This window comes from Arvicanthis niloticus, chromosome 15 (assembly GCF_011762505.2).
Source record: "Arvicanthis niloticus isolate mArvNil1 chromosome 15, mArvNil1.pat.X, whole genome shotgun sequence".
NCBI lineage: Eukaryota > Metazoa > Chordata > Mammalia > Rodentia > Muridae > Arvicanthis > Arvicanthis niloticus.
The window spans coordinates 34545583-34559809 of NC_047672.1; the positions used below are offsets into that span (position 1 = coordinate 34545583).

At 44.3% G+C, this 14227-nt stretch overlaps 1 protein-coding gene and 1 pseudogene across 2 annotated transcripts in view; one reads left to right on the forward strand and one right to left on the reverse strand.

Annotated features, from left to right (window-relative positions):
• Positions 1-9953, reverse strand: part of Snd1 (staphylococcal nuclease and tudor domain containing 1) — a 391069-nt gene extending 381116 nt beyond the window's left edge. Inside the window, exon 1 of the mRNA XM_034518746.3 lies at positions 9646-9953. Within this exon, the coding sequence (XP_034374637.1) occupies positions 9646-9720 (75 nt within the window). The 5' untranslated portion in view covers positions 9721-9953. The remainder of the gene's footprint in view (positions 1-9645) is intronic.
• A 364-nt stretch (positions 9954-10317) lies between these two features.
• LOC117721068 (large ribosomal subunit protein eL33 pseudogene) lies at positions 10318-13504 on the forward strand (annotated as a pseudogene). The gene is made up of 2 exons (XR_013103938.1): positions 10318-10529; positions 13047-13504. The product of XR_013103938.1 is annotated as a large ribosomal subunit protein eL33 pseudogene, transcript variant X2 (transcript).
• The last annotated feature ends 723 nt before the right edge of the window (positions 13505-14227 follow it).

Below are 14227 nucleotides of genomic sequence, written 5' to 3' on the forward strand. Positions count from 1 at the left end.
CAGGTAGACTGAGATGGAAACTACAGTGTCTTTAAGTAGTTCTAAAGCCAGGTACACACCATTCTGATGTGCACAGAATAGAGCTCTGATGATTGAACATATTTCTCTTCCCTTGCAAGAGACTCAGCTACATAGATAGTTCAAGACCAGCCTGGGCTACATGAGACCCTGTATCAAAAGCAGGTAAGGGATTCTGGAGAGACGGCTCAGTAGTTAAGAGTGTTCGCTGATTCTTGCAAAGATGTTTAGCTCCAGCATCCACTTCAGAGTCTGTAACTCCAATTCGAAGGAGATCTGACACCCTCTTCTGACCTCCAGGGCCCTAGCACACACATGCACAGACATACACACATCACATAAATAAAGATAAACTTTTTTTTTTTTTTGGTTTTTTGAGACAGGGTTTCTCTGTGTAGCCCTGGCTGTCCTGGAACTCACTCTGTAGACCAGGCTGGTCTCGAACTCAAAAATCCGCCTGCCTCTGCCTCCCAAGTGCTGGGATTAAAGGTGTGCGCCACCACAGGATATAGGGAGAGAACCCTTATCCACACCTGGTGGAACACTTGTGGAGCCATCTTGGAAATCAATATACAGGTACTTCAAAGCACCACATGACCCAGATATACCACTCTTGATTACATGCCCAAAAAACTCTAAGTCAACACACCACACAAACATTTGTACATTCACATTTATTGCTGCACTATTCTGAGAAATGGAATCATTTTACCTATACATCCACAGATGAATAGCTAAGGAAAATGTGGATTATATACACAGTGGAATTTAACTCAGCCATAAAAAAGTAAAATCAAATCATGACATCTGGAGGAAAGTGGATGGAACTAGAAATTATTATGTTAAGCAAAACAAGCCAGACTCAGAAAGACAAATAGCAAATGTTTTCTCTCATATTCTAAGTGTGTGTGTGTGTGTGTGTGTGTGCGTATACACACATACACATACTAAGGTGAAAGTGTAGTAGTCACAGAACAACTTGCACAAGTCAGTTCTGTCACCATATGGAGCTGGGGCTTGAACTTGTGTCATCAAGCATGGCAACAAGAGCTGCTGAGCCATCAAGGAGGATCACGTTGAGAAATATAGACAGTTATCTCTTACATCACAATAATCACATATTTCCACCTTCTTAGCCAAGAAAAGGAAAAAGCAGAGGAACTGTGCACCTACCACTAAGAACAAGATAGATCTGATCTCTCCGCCAGTCACTGTAAGTTAGGAAGTCATAACTTTTCCTTGTCACAAAACTGTCTACAGATAAAGCAGGTAACAGCAAAACTCCAAAAGGTCCACTTGATCTACAGGTACTGAAACATTAAAACATCCAAGACCACCAAGCAACTGACACAGTGGTTACTAAATCCCAGGCATTGGCCCTGCCCTCTACAGTTGAGACAAAGAGAGGATCTCAAGAATAAACGCAGGTATGATGGCCACACCTTTGAGTCCAGCATTAAAGCAGGGGCAGATGGATCTCTTGAGTTCAGGGTTAGCCTAGTCTACAGAGCAAGTTCCTGGACAGCCAGGGACTATACAGAAAAACCCTTGTCTCAAACAAACAAACAAACAAAAAGAAACAAGCAAACAGACAAGAGAGCTGAGCCTATAGCTTGGTGGCAGAGTGCTTGCCCAGCATGCATGAACCCAGGGTTCTGATCCCCAGCAGTGGGTAGAGGCAGCAAGACCCAAAGTTAAAGGTTATCCTCAGTACAGCCTGGGATAAAAAATACCCCCTGAAAGGGGGCTGGGGAGGAAAAACAGAAGGAAAAAAAGGAAAGAGGACTTCCAGGTTCCAAGAACAGAAAGTGAGGAACTCAAAGTTATCATGTGGGTAAATGACACTAGAGAATTCTGTAGCAATAATGTGCCAAGGTACCAGTGCCAAGTGATAGGAAGATCTCAGGAATCTATGCAAATACAAGGAAAAGTGGCAGATGAGTGTTAAAAGGAGCATATGGCCTAAATCAGGCATATAAAACAACTTCTCAGCTGTCAGTGATGACCCAGGAATCTGATCTGACAGTCACTGTGAATGGACCCTGATGAGAGCCCAATACTGAAGTGATTAAACCAATGCAGTCAAAACGAATGCCATCAAAACGAATGCCAAGAGAATTCCCTATCTTCCCTCATAAAATCCTGGCATACTCAACACCACAAGTGCACTTCATCTACTCTGTATCCTATACCTTCCTCTACATAAAACAGTTCAGAAGTTAAGCAAATCAGTGGGTCCCAAATGCCAGTCCCATCCCTATCCCAAACTGAACCTCTCAGAATCACAGAGGAATGGCTGGCTTTTCTAAGCAGATTCCCAGGCCTCTCCCAGATGTTAATTCAGTTGCTCTACCAGGTGGTCCCCACACAATGACCTGGTTAGAAAACCAGGAGATCCTTTCTCTAGCTTGAGATCTACTCTTGAGAGGATTTAAGAAAGTTTTTCTATTTAAAAACAAAAACTGAAATCCAGCAAGGTGGTACCTACCCACAATCCAAGAGATTAGGAGTGGACAGACTGGACAACATAGTGAGAATAAGTAAACAAACAAACACAGCAAGAATACACAAACAAACTGAGAAGAAACCATGACAGGAAGTACCAAGAATAGACAGATGAAGGTAGATTGGAAATGTACCTCAAGGAAGGCATTCCTAGCCACCAAACGTGCCTCAGGGTCAATCCCAAGGATAAGAAAAAATAGATAAAGATAATTCCTATACATAAATGAAAGTGGAACATCTAGAATAGCTCAAGGGAGAGCAGCAGCACTCAGAGTCCCTCAGTTAAGAACCAGACAGAAGCAGACTCTTGCCATGAGTTACTTGTTCAAGCTCCCACTCCTTACCTTCACAACTCGAGGTCTACTGCTCCAGGAAAATGGGAAGGCATTCAAAACAGGTGGGAGAATGGATATAGGCCACTCAGAAGCAGCCATCAACCTGCTGATCCTGACTACTGAGAAGCCAGGCCCTCCCTCCAATCTCTAGTCACACTGCCTTCTAACCATAGAGTCTAGCCTAATTCAGTCTTTAATCTTTCAGACTAAAAAACTGTATTTCGACTAATCTACCTCCAAAAAAAGGTGGTTGTGTTGTTGTTATAGGAAAAGCAGAAAGCAGAAAGCATGCTTCTTGTGGGATAAACACCAATTCAGAGTCAAGCCTGCCATAAGGTATTCTATTTCTTAGCTTTGTCTCAGTGTGCCTAAAGAAAATGTAACTGCTTCTGGTATAATCACAGCTTTACAGGACTAGAAGATGTGTAAAACAATGAGTCACTCTAGAGGTAAGTTGAGTCTAAAGTCTTCCCCAAAACATCATTCAGAGGAAAAAACAAAACAAATGCACACAGGCCAAGGCGTTGGTCTCCTGGCTCCCAGGCCACTGAGCTCTCCCCTCTCTCCCCCATCCCCTCACACACACAGCTTTAATGGCACCTGAAAATGAAACCAAAACTTTCAGTAAGTTTCCTCCAAGTTGCCTAACTTCCTAATTGAAAACATAAAAGCCCACTGAAGCTACTGTTCATGTTTGAAGCATTAAAGCTAAGTGAGAAAAACACAACATTAACTTATCATATTAAGGCTCACTGAAAGTGAGCTCCCACAACTCTCCATCTGCATCCAACGCTCACAGACTGTGATTCAGCATCAGTTTCTGCTGTAAAAACAAAAAGCATATGTCAATCTCCCAAGAGAGGAAGTAGCAACAGAAAGTGGGTATGCACCCATCTCCGGCAATACTGAAAAGCCTCATCCACTCAGTAAGACCTGAGTAAGACACTGCAGCCCACAGGGTCCAGGCCAGCGATTCCAGTACTCAGCAGGCTGAGGAAGAAGAGTCACAAGTTTGAGGTCAACCTAAGTTATGCCACATGACTTGTTTCCAAGAAAAAAAAAAAAAAATCACCTTGCTAGCTAGCCTGTGCTATGAAGTGAGTGTACACCAGAATCCAGAACCCTCTCCTGTGTAATTTTTAAAAATGAAGACAATTTTCTCTTTTGAATGTTCAAGTGGAAGCTAAAAGAGCCTCATTCCCCACTTCCCGTTAGCTAGCATATCAACTGCACGGAGTCATTTGTCCAGTTATCACAAGCACTGGCCACTGGCCTCCAAAGCCCAAACCCAGCCAGACTAATGAGCCCATCTCCACCCCATCCCACACCACCACCACCATCCAGCCCCCACCATTGGTTTGAGCTGAGGCATGCTACTGTGCTCCTCACTGACACTAATAGCTAAAGCTTAGTAGGTTAAAGAGTACTGAAAGCAACCTGTAGCAGCATTCAACACCGTGAAAAACCAATAACAAAATAGCAGTGACAGACACTACTAAACTCTTGCTGAACCTGTTTAGAACACATACACTGACAGTTATAGAGACCATTTAACTCTTAATTGAGTCTGCGTTGGCTTTTATTTCCATCCATGTACCCACCAAGGAAGACTTGAAAATATAGGACCAACTCATAAGACGTCAGAAAAGCATGACTCTTGGTCCTGAAAGAAACAAACACATAACTAAGACAGAGATCTTTTTCCCCAGCCTCTCATTCCATCTATTTATTCAGTAGCCTGTCAAGTTACTGATCTCATCAGGATACCAGGGCAATGACTACCCCTACTGCCTGTTCCTTTTATCATCCTTATACACACGTTATGCAGCAACTCATGTTAAATCCGCACCATCTGTGTGGATACTGAACTTAAAGACACTAAAGAACTACTATAAAAACACTGGAGAACAATGATCAATGGAAACCCCACGGGCTCTGCACTAGTCATTTCCTCTACTGGAAACACTTCCCACTGGTTGGCTCTTTGATGTCCACATCTCAGTGCAAACTCCAACTGAGAGAATTCTTTCCTAAACACACTATTTAAAGGAATCCATCCTCTCTTGCTCCCAAGTACCATGTTCTGGTCCACTATGTGAATTCACTCTCCTCTCTGACCATGCTTACTTATTCCCTTCTTTACTGACTTCTCCGTGAGCCACAGGAGAGGAACCCAATGACCAGACAGAGCTTGGCGAGCAGTCATCGTAGTTCAACAGAAAAAGAAATGTCACAAAGCCTGGCACAGGGGCACATGCCCACATTCCTAGCTCTCAGGAGGTTAAAGGCAGAAGGACTGCCACAAGTTTGAGGTCAGCTTGGTCACCACAGTGCTTCACAGTGAGATCTGTCTCAAACAAAAAAAAAGAAAAGAAAGAAAGAAAGAAAAGGAACTATGATTATCTCTTATTCTATGTATCTAGTTACATGGCAGCACTGCTGCCAGCATTAACTGGAACCAGACAGATACTTCATTTTCACTGAAGGACTTCAGAAAGTGTTCAAGACACAAGCATAACTTTGTGTTCCTTTACTGATCTCGATTGAGAGGTACCATACATAACTTCTCTCCAGGGAAGTCTTTCTCTTATTCTACTTCAGTGCCCATGGCCCCTGTAAGAGACTGTTCTACAGCTACCTTAGACTTTTAAATGGTAAACAAGGGTATTTAAATAGCTTAGGCACATTTTGTTTGTCCCTACATTAGAAAAGCACATACAGAAAAAAGAAAGTCAAAAGCTGGCTGTGTAGCACAGGCTTGTAATCCCAGCACTAGGGAGGTAGAAGCAGGAGGATTGGTAGTCCGAGGTGACAGGAGTTTGAAGACAGCCTGTGCCACACGAGACTCTTGTCTTAAAAACAAAGAAAAAAAACAAGCAAGTCAACAACATAAACTACTGTCTCCACTCAAATCTCAAAAAAAAAAAAACAAAAAAACACAAAAACAAAAAAAAAAAAAATCCTCTTAGCTCAGAGGTCTAAAATATACCTAAGTATAATAAACTGAATTTATAGGAAGAAATGAATAAACTGAATTATAGGACGAATCTCCTACAGGCTACACTTCAAAGAAATTTCCACAAAGCTACCTGGAGGAACTTTACCCTTGACACCAAATAGGCAGTATGAATCCTATGGACATAGAAAACTACGGTCACTCACTTTACCTTTTATTGTCCCTTTTCTTAGTCAGCACTGAGAAACAGAGTTGATGTATAAAACCATGAAGACCGACAAAGGGCCTTTTCCCTGTATAAGGGAGTAAGTGTGAGACAATTCAACCTTTAGGCCTTCCACACCAAAAGCACAATAAGGTAAACTGAGTCCATGTCTGCTGGCAACAGGCACAGAAGGCTGAAGAACACGCCTCATCTACAGTTGTGAAAGCCAAGCTGTCATGTGAGCCTGCCTCAGGAGATACCCAAAAATACCAAATTTCATAGAAAAATGGAAAGCCATAGGAGGTGCTGTCCCCAATACAAAAAGGAAACTTGGTCAGTAAAGCCAGAGAAAATAGCCTTTTTTAGGCAGCCACCAAATGGGGTGATAGAACGTCACTTATGTAGACAGTAGACAACACTCTGTCACAGCTAAAGGAAAAGTCCAGCGAAGCAGTCAAAGAAACCCAGAGTTGAGAGTGTCACAGGTTTCAAGAATAAGATCTGATTTGACAGAGATATTTAATTACCCAAACTGTATATTACCCACCTGCATCTCTGCTAATCTTATCCCAACTCAAAACACAGAAATATGTGTTCATGTTTCCCTCAAACCTGAGTTCTTTTTTTTAGTAACAAGACTACTCCAAAATGCTTGTGTCAATTTATTGCCCACGTCCTCCTTAAGGATACTCCAGAATAAACTGTCCCCCCAATCCAGACAGCGCACACAGCCACTGGCATAACAATCATTTTTTTTTAATGCTAGTTTAAATGAGTCTTTTAAACTTAGTTCTCAAAGACCAGAAAAAAACAGACTCTCTATAGCCCCACAAAACCAGAGTGAGAGACAGAGACAGAGGGAGAAAAACAAGAGACAGAGAGAGACAGAGAGAGGGAAGAGTCAGAGGGGGGAGACCTATTCCTTCTCACTGCAGAGCCTCCACCTTCAACCATTTCTGACCCTCAGATTAGCCCCGTCCACAGGAAGATAAATGCTCCCACTCAAAATCATGCCTTTGCTTATTCGGTGTTCCAATTTCTGCATCCTTCCAAATGTCAAAAGAAAGCAGCACCTCTGTTTTCTAACCTGCTTCTTGCTCTCTTTGCTGCAAAAGAGCTCCATCCTCGTGTGCAGACTTCTCTCAAGGCAGTTCCCAGTACCACTAGAAACGGTCACTCTCCAGGAAAATACAACTTTGCTTAGTGGGAGAGCTTCAGGGAGCTGTTTGCCATTGGTCGATTCTTCATTCCAGACAAGGTTCCGAAGCCTGGCACAACTCTGCTGCTGGGAACTCACCCACCCAGCCCCTGCAATGTGGTCAGGTCATGTGGCAGTCCATGCCTGGTACAATCTGCTCAAATCACTGACTCTTAAAGACTGTACAAAACACCCCTATGCACACAGCAACCATAAGCACCAAATGAAGTCACACAACCAGGGCAGCAGCAACCAACAAGCCATGGAACAGCATCTAATCTTTTCTCAATTACTGTCAGCTTCACTTGTAATTTGCGGTCATGCATCACTGGCCCCACCCTTTATGGCAGAAAGAAATACCCCGAAGTCCTGCGGTCAGACGCCTCACAGCACAGCATGGTTTACACTGGCTGTGTGGTGGCAGGCAGCCCTGGGTTCAAGTTTCAGCTCTACCTCTTCTTACTAATAAAAAGGTACCTGTCTGGGTAAGTTAGCCTATCAGAACCTCAGCTTAGACATCTGCTTTCTAGATGATATGAGTGAGATAATATGGAGAGGGAATCCAGCAGAAGATGTGACGGTGACTGTTGCTAACACAGTATCCACAGGGCATGTCACCGGTGAAAAGGAAGTCACCTCAGAGAACCCAGATAACGTGGAAGCTTCCTACAACTTCCTTCCTACAAAAGGGAGGCCTTTAAAAAAAAGTCAAGCCCTAGCAAGAAAACAAAAAAAAAAAAAACAAAAATACAAACAAACAAAAAAAAAAATCTACTGCAGGCTACTAACACCACACCAGACAGCTAAATGATACTCTGTTCCTATTATTAAGAGAAGACCGGTACCAATGAAAAGGGTAATGAAAGAAGCAGCCGTTCAGGAAAATCCTTTCAAGAGTCAAAGTTTCAGAGAGAAAACATGGACCTTGGAAATGCCCTACTCATTGACTCTAATGAATTCCAACTGTCTAGATATAAATAGAAAGGCAAAAAGGCAATATTGAACATCCCAAGAATCTTACACACAAGCTGCTAGATATTCATATTCAAAGGCGTACATGTGCGTGCACATATGTGGGTGCATGTTAGGGAAATGTGCCTGAGCACCCAAGCAGAGGGCCAAAGATATTGGAGCACAGGAGAGCATCAGTGTCTTCCTCCAGTGCTCTCCACCCATTTGAGAAAAAGTTTCCCTCAATGCACGTAAAGCTTGATATTGTAGCTAGACTGGCCAAGCAGGGAAAGCCCAGGGTCCACCAGTCTATGCCACATGCAACACAGAGGTCACGGGCAATGGAACAGCCATGTCCAGCTTTAACGTGGGTACTGAAGATTTGAAAAGAGGTCCTCATGACTGAACGGCAAGCACTTTTATCCACTGAGCCATCTCCCTGGTCCCTCCTGCAGAACACAGTAATCCTGTGAAAGACAACGGGACAGCAAAACCAAGAATGTTTTAAAAACTGGCTCTTTGGGGAAAACTATCTTCCACTCTGGAGAGAAAACTCGGGAGTTACAATATGAAAAGCAATCTAGAAGATCACAGCCATCTCAGTCAGAAAAATCTGTTAACAAACAAGAAAATGTTAAGATCTCAAGATGTGGGAGAATAAAAAGGAGAGACAATATAAGAAATAGAACAAATTTATGCTACAAAGTTAATGTGGAAGTGGGGGTGACTGAATTCAAAATTCAGAATGAAGAGAGTAAAGGTAAGTGGGCAGGCTCTATATATTAAGAGGCCTACACAGGGAATCAGAACACCTGGGCTCTTGTCACTGGCTCCAATCCAAACCGACATGTGCCCTTAAGGCAAGTTACTTACCCTCTTTAAAACAGGCTCCTTGTCCTTAGGAAGTGAGGAAGTGCTACTTAGTAGAAGATCCCTGCCAGGCTAAATTTTTAAGTTAAAAATACACAAAAATCAGGAGCTTCCAAGCCTAGAAACTAGACATAGAGATAAAAGGGGGGAAAGAGTTGAGAAACTTTGAGTAAGTAACTAAGAGTCAGTGGAAAGAGAGAAGCTTCGTGACAGCCAAGCGCTCCTGGGGTTCCAGGAAAAGATGTCAGCACCTAGAAAAACTGCGAACTGACCGGCATATGTCAAAATGGACAGAAAGAGGGGGATGGGAGTTAACTATCCGTGAACTATCTCCGTTAATGAATCGGTAATAGACCTGCTTCTGCCAGGGGCTCTGAAAGCCGCGACCACGAAAATCACTGTGACCGAATCATGGACAGGTTGCCCGGGAGGCAAAAGTCAAGGGAAGTTCCTTCGGGTTCTGCCTGGAGAAGATTCGGTGGAGAGTGAGGAAGGGGCAGAGGAAAAGCGAACTGAGACCATGCAGGCTGACTGGAGGGAAAGAAGTCAATGCCTGACTCCTGTTCCAAGGCAGCAGAGGGGTCCGGGTCCAGGGCCCCGCTCTCACCATCTTGACGATGCCCCGTTGCACGGTGGGGACCGCGGGTCCCCCGGAGGAGCCGCTGCTCTGTGCGGAGGCCATGTGTGGAGCTGGAAAGGCAGCGAGTGTGGCGGCCGGCCGGACTGCAAGTGTCAGGGTTTGTGTCGGCGCTGGAGAGAGGTTGCAGCGACAAGGAGCAGGCGAGCGACAGGCTACCGTCGGTGGGCTGGATAGAAGCGCCAGGCGCACACTAGAACAGCACCCGGGACTGGGAGCAAAAGAGGAGACGCGATCTCCGCCGCCGCCACACGTTCTACTCGCCGCGCAAGCGTGCCAGAGCGCCACCTCCCTCTGGCCAATTAGCGTCCAGAATCCGCTGGAGCTCAAGCCAATAGGCACTCTGTTTATGAAGCTCCGCCTCTTAGTCCCAAAACCGGTGCGGAGCTCCAGGAAGCGCTGAAAGAGCTGATTTGCGGTGACAGGAAAATTTTGAGGCGGGACTTCCGGGGAAGTCTGAGATGGTGGTGTCGGGAGGTGTAGTGGGAAGGAAAGGACACGTCAGCATCTGGCCGTGGGGCGCGGGGAGCCATGGGAGCCCCGAAGGCGGGGCGGGCCTCGCCCTCCAGCCTGGTTCCGCCCCTGCCCCGCCCCTCAAGCGGCAAAGCGCCCACGTGTAGCCGGAGGTTCCGGAGCTGCACACCGGAACTGGACAACAAGGGCTTGGGTCCTGGAACTATGGAGGCTGTCCTGAAGGAATCTCACTGCTCTCGGAGTTCTGACGGTTCACCTCAGCAAAACAGAAGAAACTTTTGAAAGTCGCAGCCATTGGGCAACCTGCTGATTTTACTCTTGACCCGGAATGTGACCGCGAATCTCCCTGCGGTCCGGAGTATCACTGGGGTCTAGTGCGTGTGAGTTCCACTAATGTTTGTTGATGGAAGTAATGAGCATCTCTTAGAGGATGACTCGTCCTGCTCACTGAGACTAGCCTCGTTTTTTCGACTTCTTCCCTCCTGCTCCAACTGAGGTTAGGAAAAGCCTTGGGATATGCCATCCCAGGGCTGAACGGGAGACAACCCCTTCCTTACCTTACTCCTAACCTCAGCTCGAGATGGGACAAGAAAGCCATATTCAAGTGGATATTTAGGGAGAATCTATGTTCTCAGAGTGCCCCATTTTAGAGCACAGGTTCTTGTATGTGTTATTTAATAATGATACTTGGCCCAACGCTAATGACACTACTTGCACTATAGCTTGTTTTAAGAAGTTTGGGTAGTCACCCGTATCTCAAATCAGGGTCAAGTTTTGAAGTCAACATCTTTCTACATCTCCAAAGCCAAGTCCGTACCGTGAATTCACCCAATTCAAAAAAGAAAGGAGGTCTTTATGGATACACTGGAATGGATGGATAGATAGATAGACAGACAGACGGAGGGTTTGCCTAGTACCCTGATAATCTCAGCTTCAGTACCTTGTCTTTAGTGAATTTGACCTTTGCAACAATTTAGCCACTCTCTCAGGAAATTTGAAACACTTGAAATTATAATTCCAAACATCTCATTTTCTGTCCCTTTCCCCTACTCAGCCAGTTAATTCTCTTTTGCCTTGTACTAATTTTCTATTTCTACACAACCATTGATCCTACTAGTCAGTCCTAACAACCAAATTATGTGGTGCCTGAACATGCACAGAATACACTGCCTGATAAATACTTTTTCCCTGCAGAATATAATTTAGTCCTTAGGACAAGCCTGCAAAGTTCATACAATCTGTTGCTTCAAAGGAGGGCATTAAAGTTTTGGTTTTTGTCTGTTTATTTTTTAAGTGAACAGGAATCCCAAAATGGTCCAACAGGTAAAGTTGCTTGCTTGCCAGACCAATGACCTGAGTTCTGTCCCTGGGACCCACATGATGGAATGAGAAAACTAACTCCTTCAAGCTGTCCTCTGACCCCTCATGCAAACTGTGACATGTGACACTTACACACACAGATATACATAGCATGTACATTTAAAAAAAATGTAATTTTATTAAAAAAAAATCTAGTGAGCAATGCTAGGTCAGTATCTTAAGGGATGGAGTCAAGATATAAGTTCAACTGTCTACCATACATAATCTTATCTTAGGCCTCTGCCTGCTTCTCCATAGACAAACCTACCTCATCCTCTGCCTCCATTTATAGAATCCATAACCTAGATAAAGATGTTTAATTCTCTAACAAGCTTCCTATGGGAAGAAAAATGCCACTGTGTGTGAGCCTTCAGTCCTCCTTACCATTACCTCAATGTTCTCCATAATGCACTTTCCAGTCATGCCAGTCCCTCAACTTCAGAACAGAATCCAACTCCTTAGCAAAGCATACCTGGCCCTGAACTACGTTGCAGCTTCTTGTGCTCCTCTTTTGAGGTTTTAGTGTATATTGACTTATAGGGAAAAGTCTAGATCAGTATTGTCTAGAACTTACTGTAGTAATGAGATGTTATCTTCACGTATCCAACATGAGACGCACCAGCCAGCTCTAGCTAATGAGAACTTGCAGTATTGCATGTGCAATTGAGGAAGTGAATTTTTAATGTTATTTAGTTTAATTAATTTAACACACATGGCAGGTGACTATTGTATCACACACTATCAAACTAGGTGATTACATTTTAATCTTGCTGTCTCTTATCAGAATCTTTTTCTTCTTCTTTTTTTAACTTTGTATTGATTCTTTGTGAGTTTCATATCATGCACCCCAGGCCTGCTCATATCCCTGTCCCCTTCATATCTACCCTTTGCCCTTGCAACTACCACCCCCTCCCGAAATAAAAAAACACATAAACTAAGTAGAGAAAACATCTCATCATGGAAGCTGTAGTATGGAGCTGAGAGAACAGCGTGTCCCACAGTCTATCCCTCTGTCCACATATCTTCACTTGCAGGTGTTCATTACACTAGACATTTGTCTGGTTCAAGATCTGAGGCTTCTGTGACACCATCAATGTTGGGTCCTCCTGAGGACTCCTCCCAGTTTATCCTGTTGTTGCCCTGTATTATGGAGATCCTGCAGCTTTCAGTGAGATTGGCCCTTGTATGAGTCTCAACCCTTTGCAGATGATACAGATTTTGGAGTGGGCCATGTCAGAGCCCTGGATCTGGGCCTGGATTGTAGCAAAGCTGGTCAGCCTACCAGCTGTCCCTTTCCTGAGCCATCAGGGCAAGCTCTCTAGCACAGATCTGGCTAGGCCACTTAATGCCACCATCAGCAAGAGGAAGGGTCAGCTCTCCTGCTGTCCTGCCCTCAGGGCCTGCTCACCAGTACCCATGCCTCCAGAGTCAGCTCCACTGTACTGCCCAGTCAAGGCTCTGCGCCCAGTCTCCCAAATGCTGTACCCTATGAAGGGCTGAACCAGTTCTGCTCATACACCCTTTCCTTCTGTCATCAGGGCCAATGCAAGAGTGCTACAGCAGGCAAGGGGCAGGACCAGTTCACCTGCTCTTATGACTCCAGGGCCAACTCTCCCAAGAGTTAAGGAGAAAAAGGGTGCAGGAGCATCATTCCATATCCATGCCACCTCACAGCAAACAAGTGGGCAGGGCCAGCTCTTCCTCTCGTCCTAAGGCTGGCTCACCCTCAACCCCTCAACCAGGGCCAGAGCTGCTGCACTGCTTCTAAAATCTTTTATGTAAGTCTTTAAAGTGTTTGTATATGCCATGTGAACCCCAAACTTGGTAAAGTGCATAATGACATAAATCATCCTTATTTTTTCTTAAATTGATTTATGAGATAAGGTCTCTTATAGTATCCCAAGGTAACTTAAACTCTCAACTCTCCTGCCTTAGCCTCCAGAGTCCTTGGCTTCTCAGCGTGTGTGTGTGTGTGTGTGTGTGTGTGTGTGTGTGTGTGTGTGTGTGTGTGTGTCAGGGGTGGGGGGTGTTTCATACATATACATATCAGCCTGAAGTTTTACTTTGTAGCATTAGAGGTGGAGCTCAAATCCTGTTTTAAAGAAAGAAGAAAAGGAAAAGCTAGGTGTGATGGCTCTTACCTCTCTAGTCTCTGCAAGAGGACGGCAAGCAAAGCCAGCCTGGGTTTCATAGTGAGTTTCCAGTCAGTCTCAGGTACAGTGAGATTTTGTCTCAAGGAAACTAAGGGAGAATTTTGGTTTTGATAAAAAGTTTTTTTTTTTTTTTTTTTTTTAATAGAAGAGAAAGAGGAAAGGGGAGAAAAGAGTATAGGAACACACACCTATAAATCCCAACACTTGGGAGTCAGAAAGAGAGGATTATACATGTTCAAGACCAGCTTGGGCCAAATGGCAAATGCTAGGTTAGCCAGGGTTACGTTGCAAGATCTGCCTCAAAATTCCAAACAAAGAAAGAAGACAATTTGTCCTAAACTTTGAGGTATAAAGACTTTTTTTGCAAACCTTATAGTGCAAACTTCATATATATGATTTGGGTAATGGTTATGAAACTTGTAATTGGTCAACCTTGAACCTAGTCGTACTGCTAGTGGCAAAGTCAATTTTCATTTCCTTCTCCTAAATGGCATTCAATCCCTTTAGCTTGTCAGTTCCGTGTACAACTGTAATTGTTTTACTCCTGCTCTCGCTATTGGCTTGTG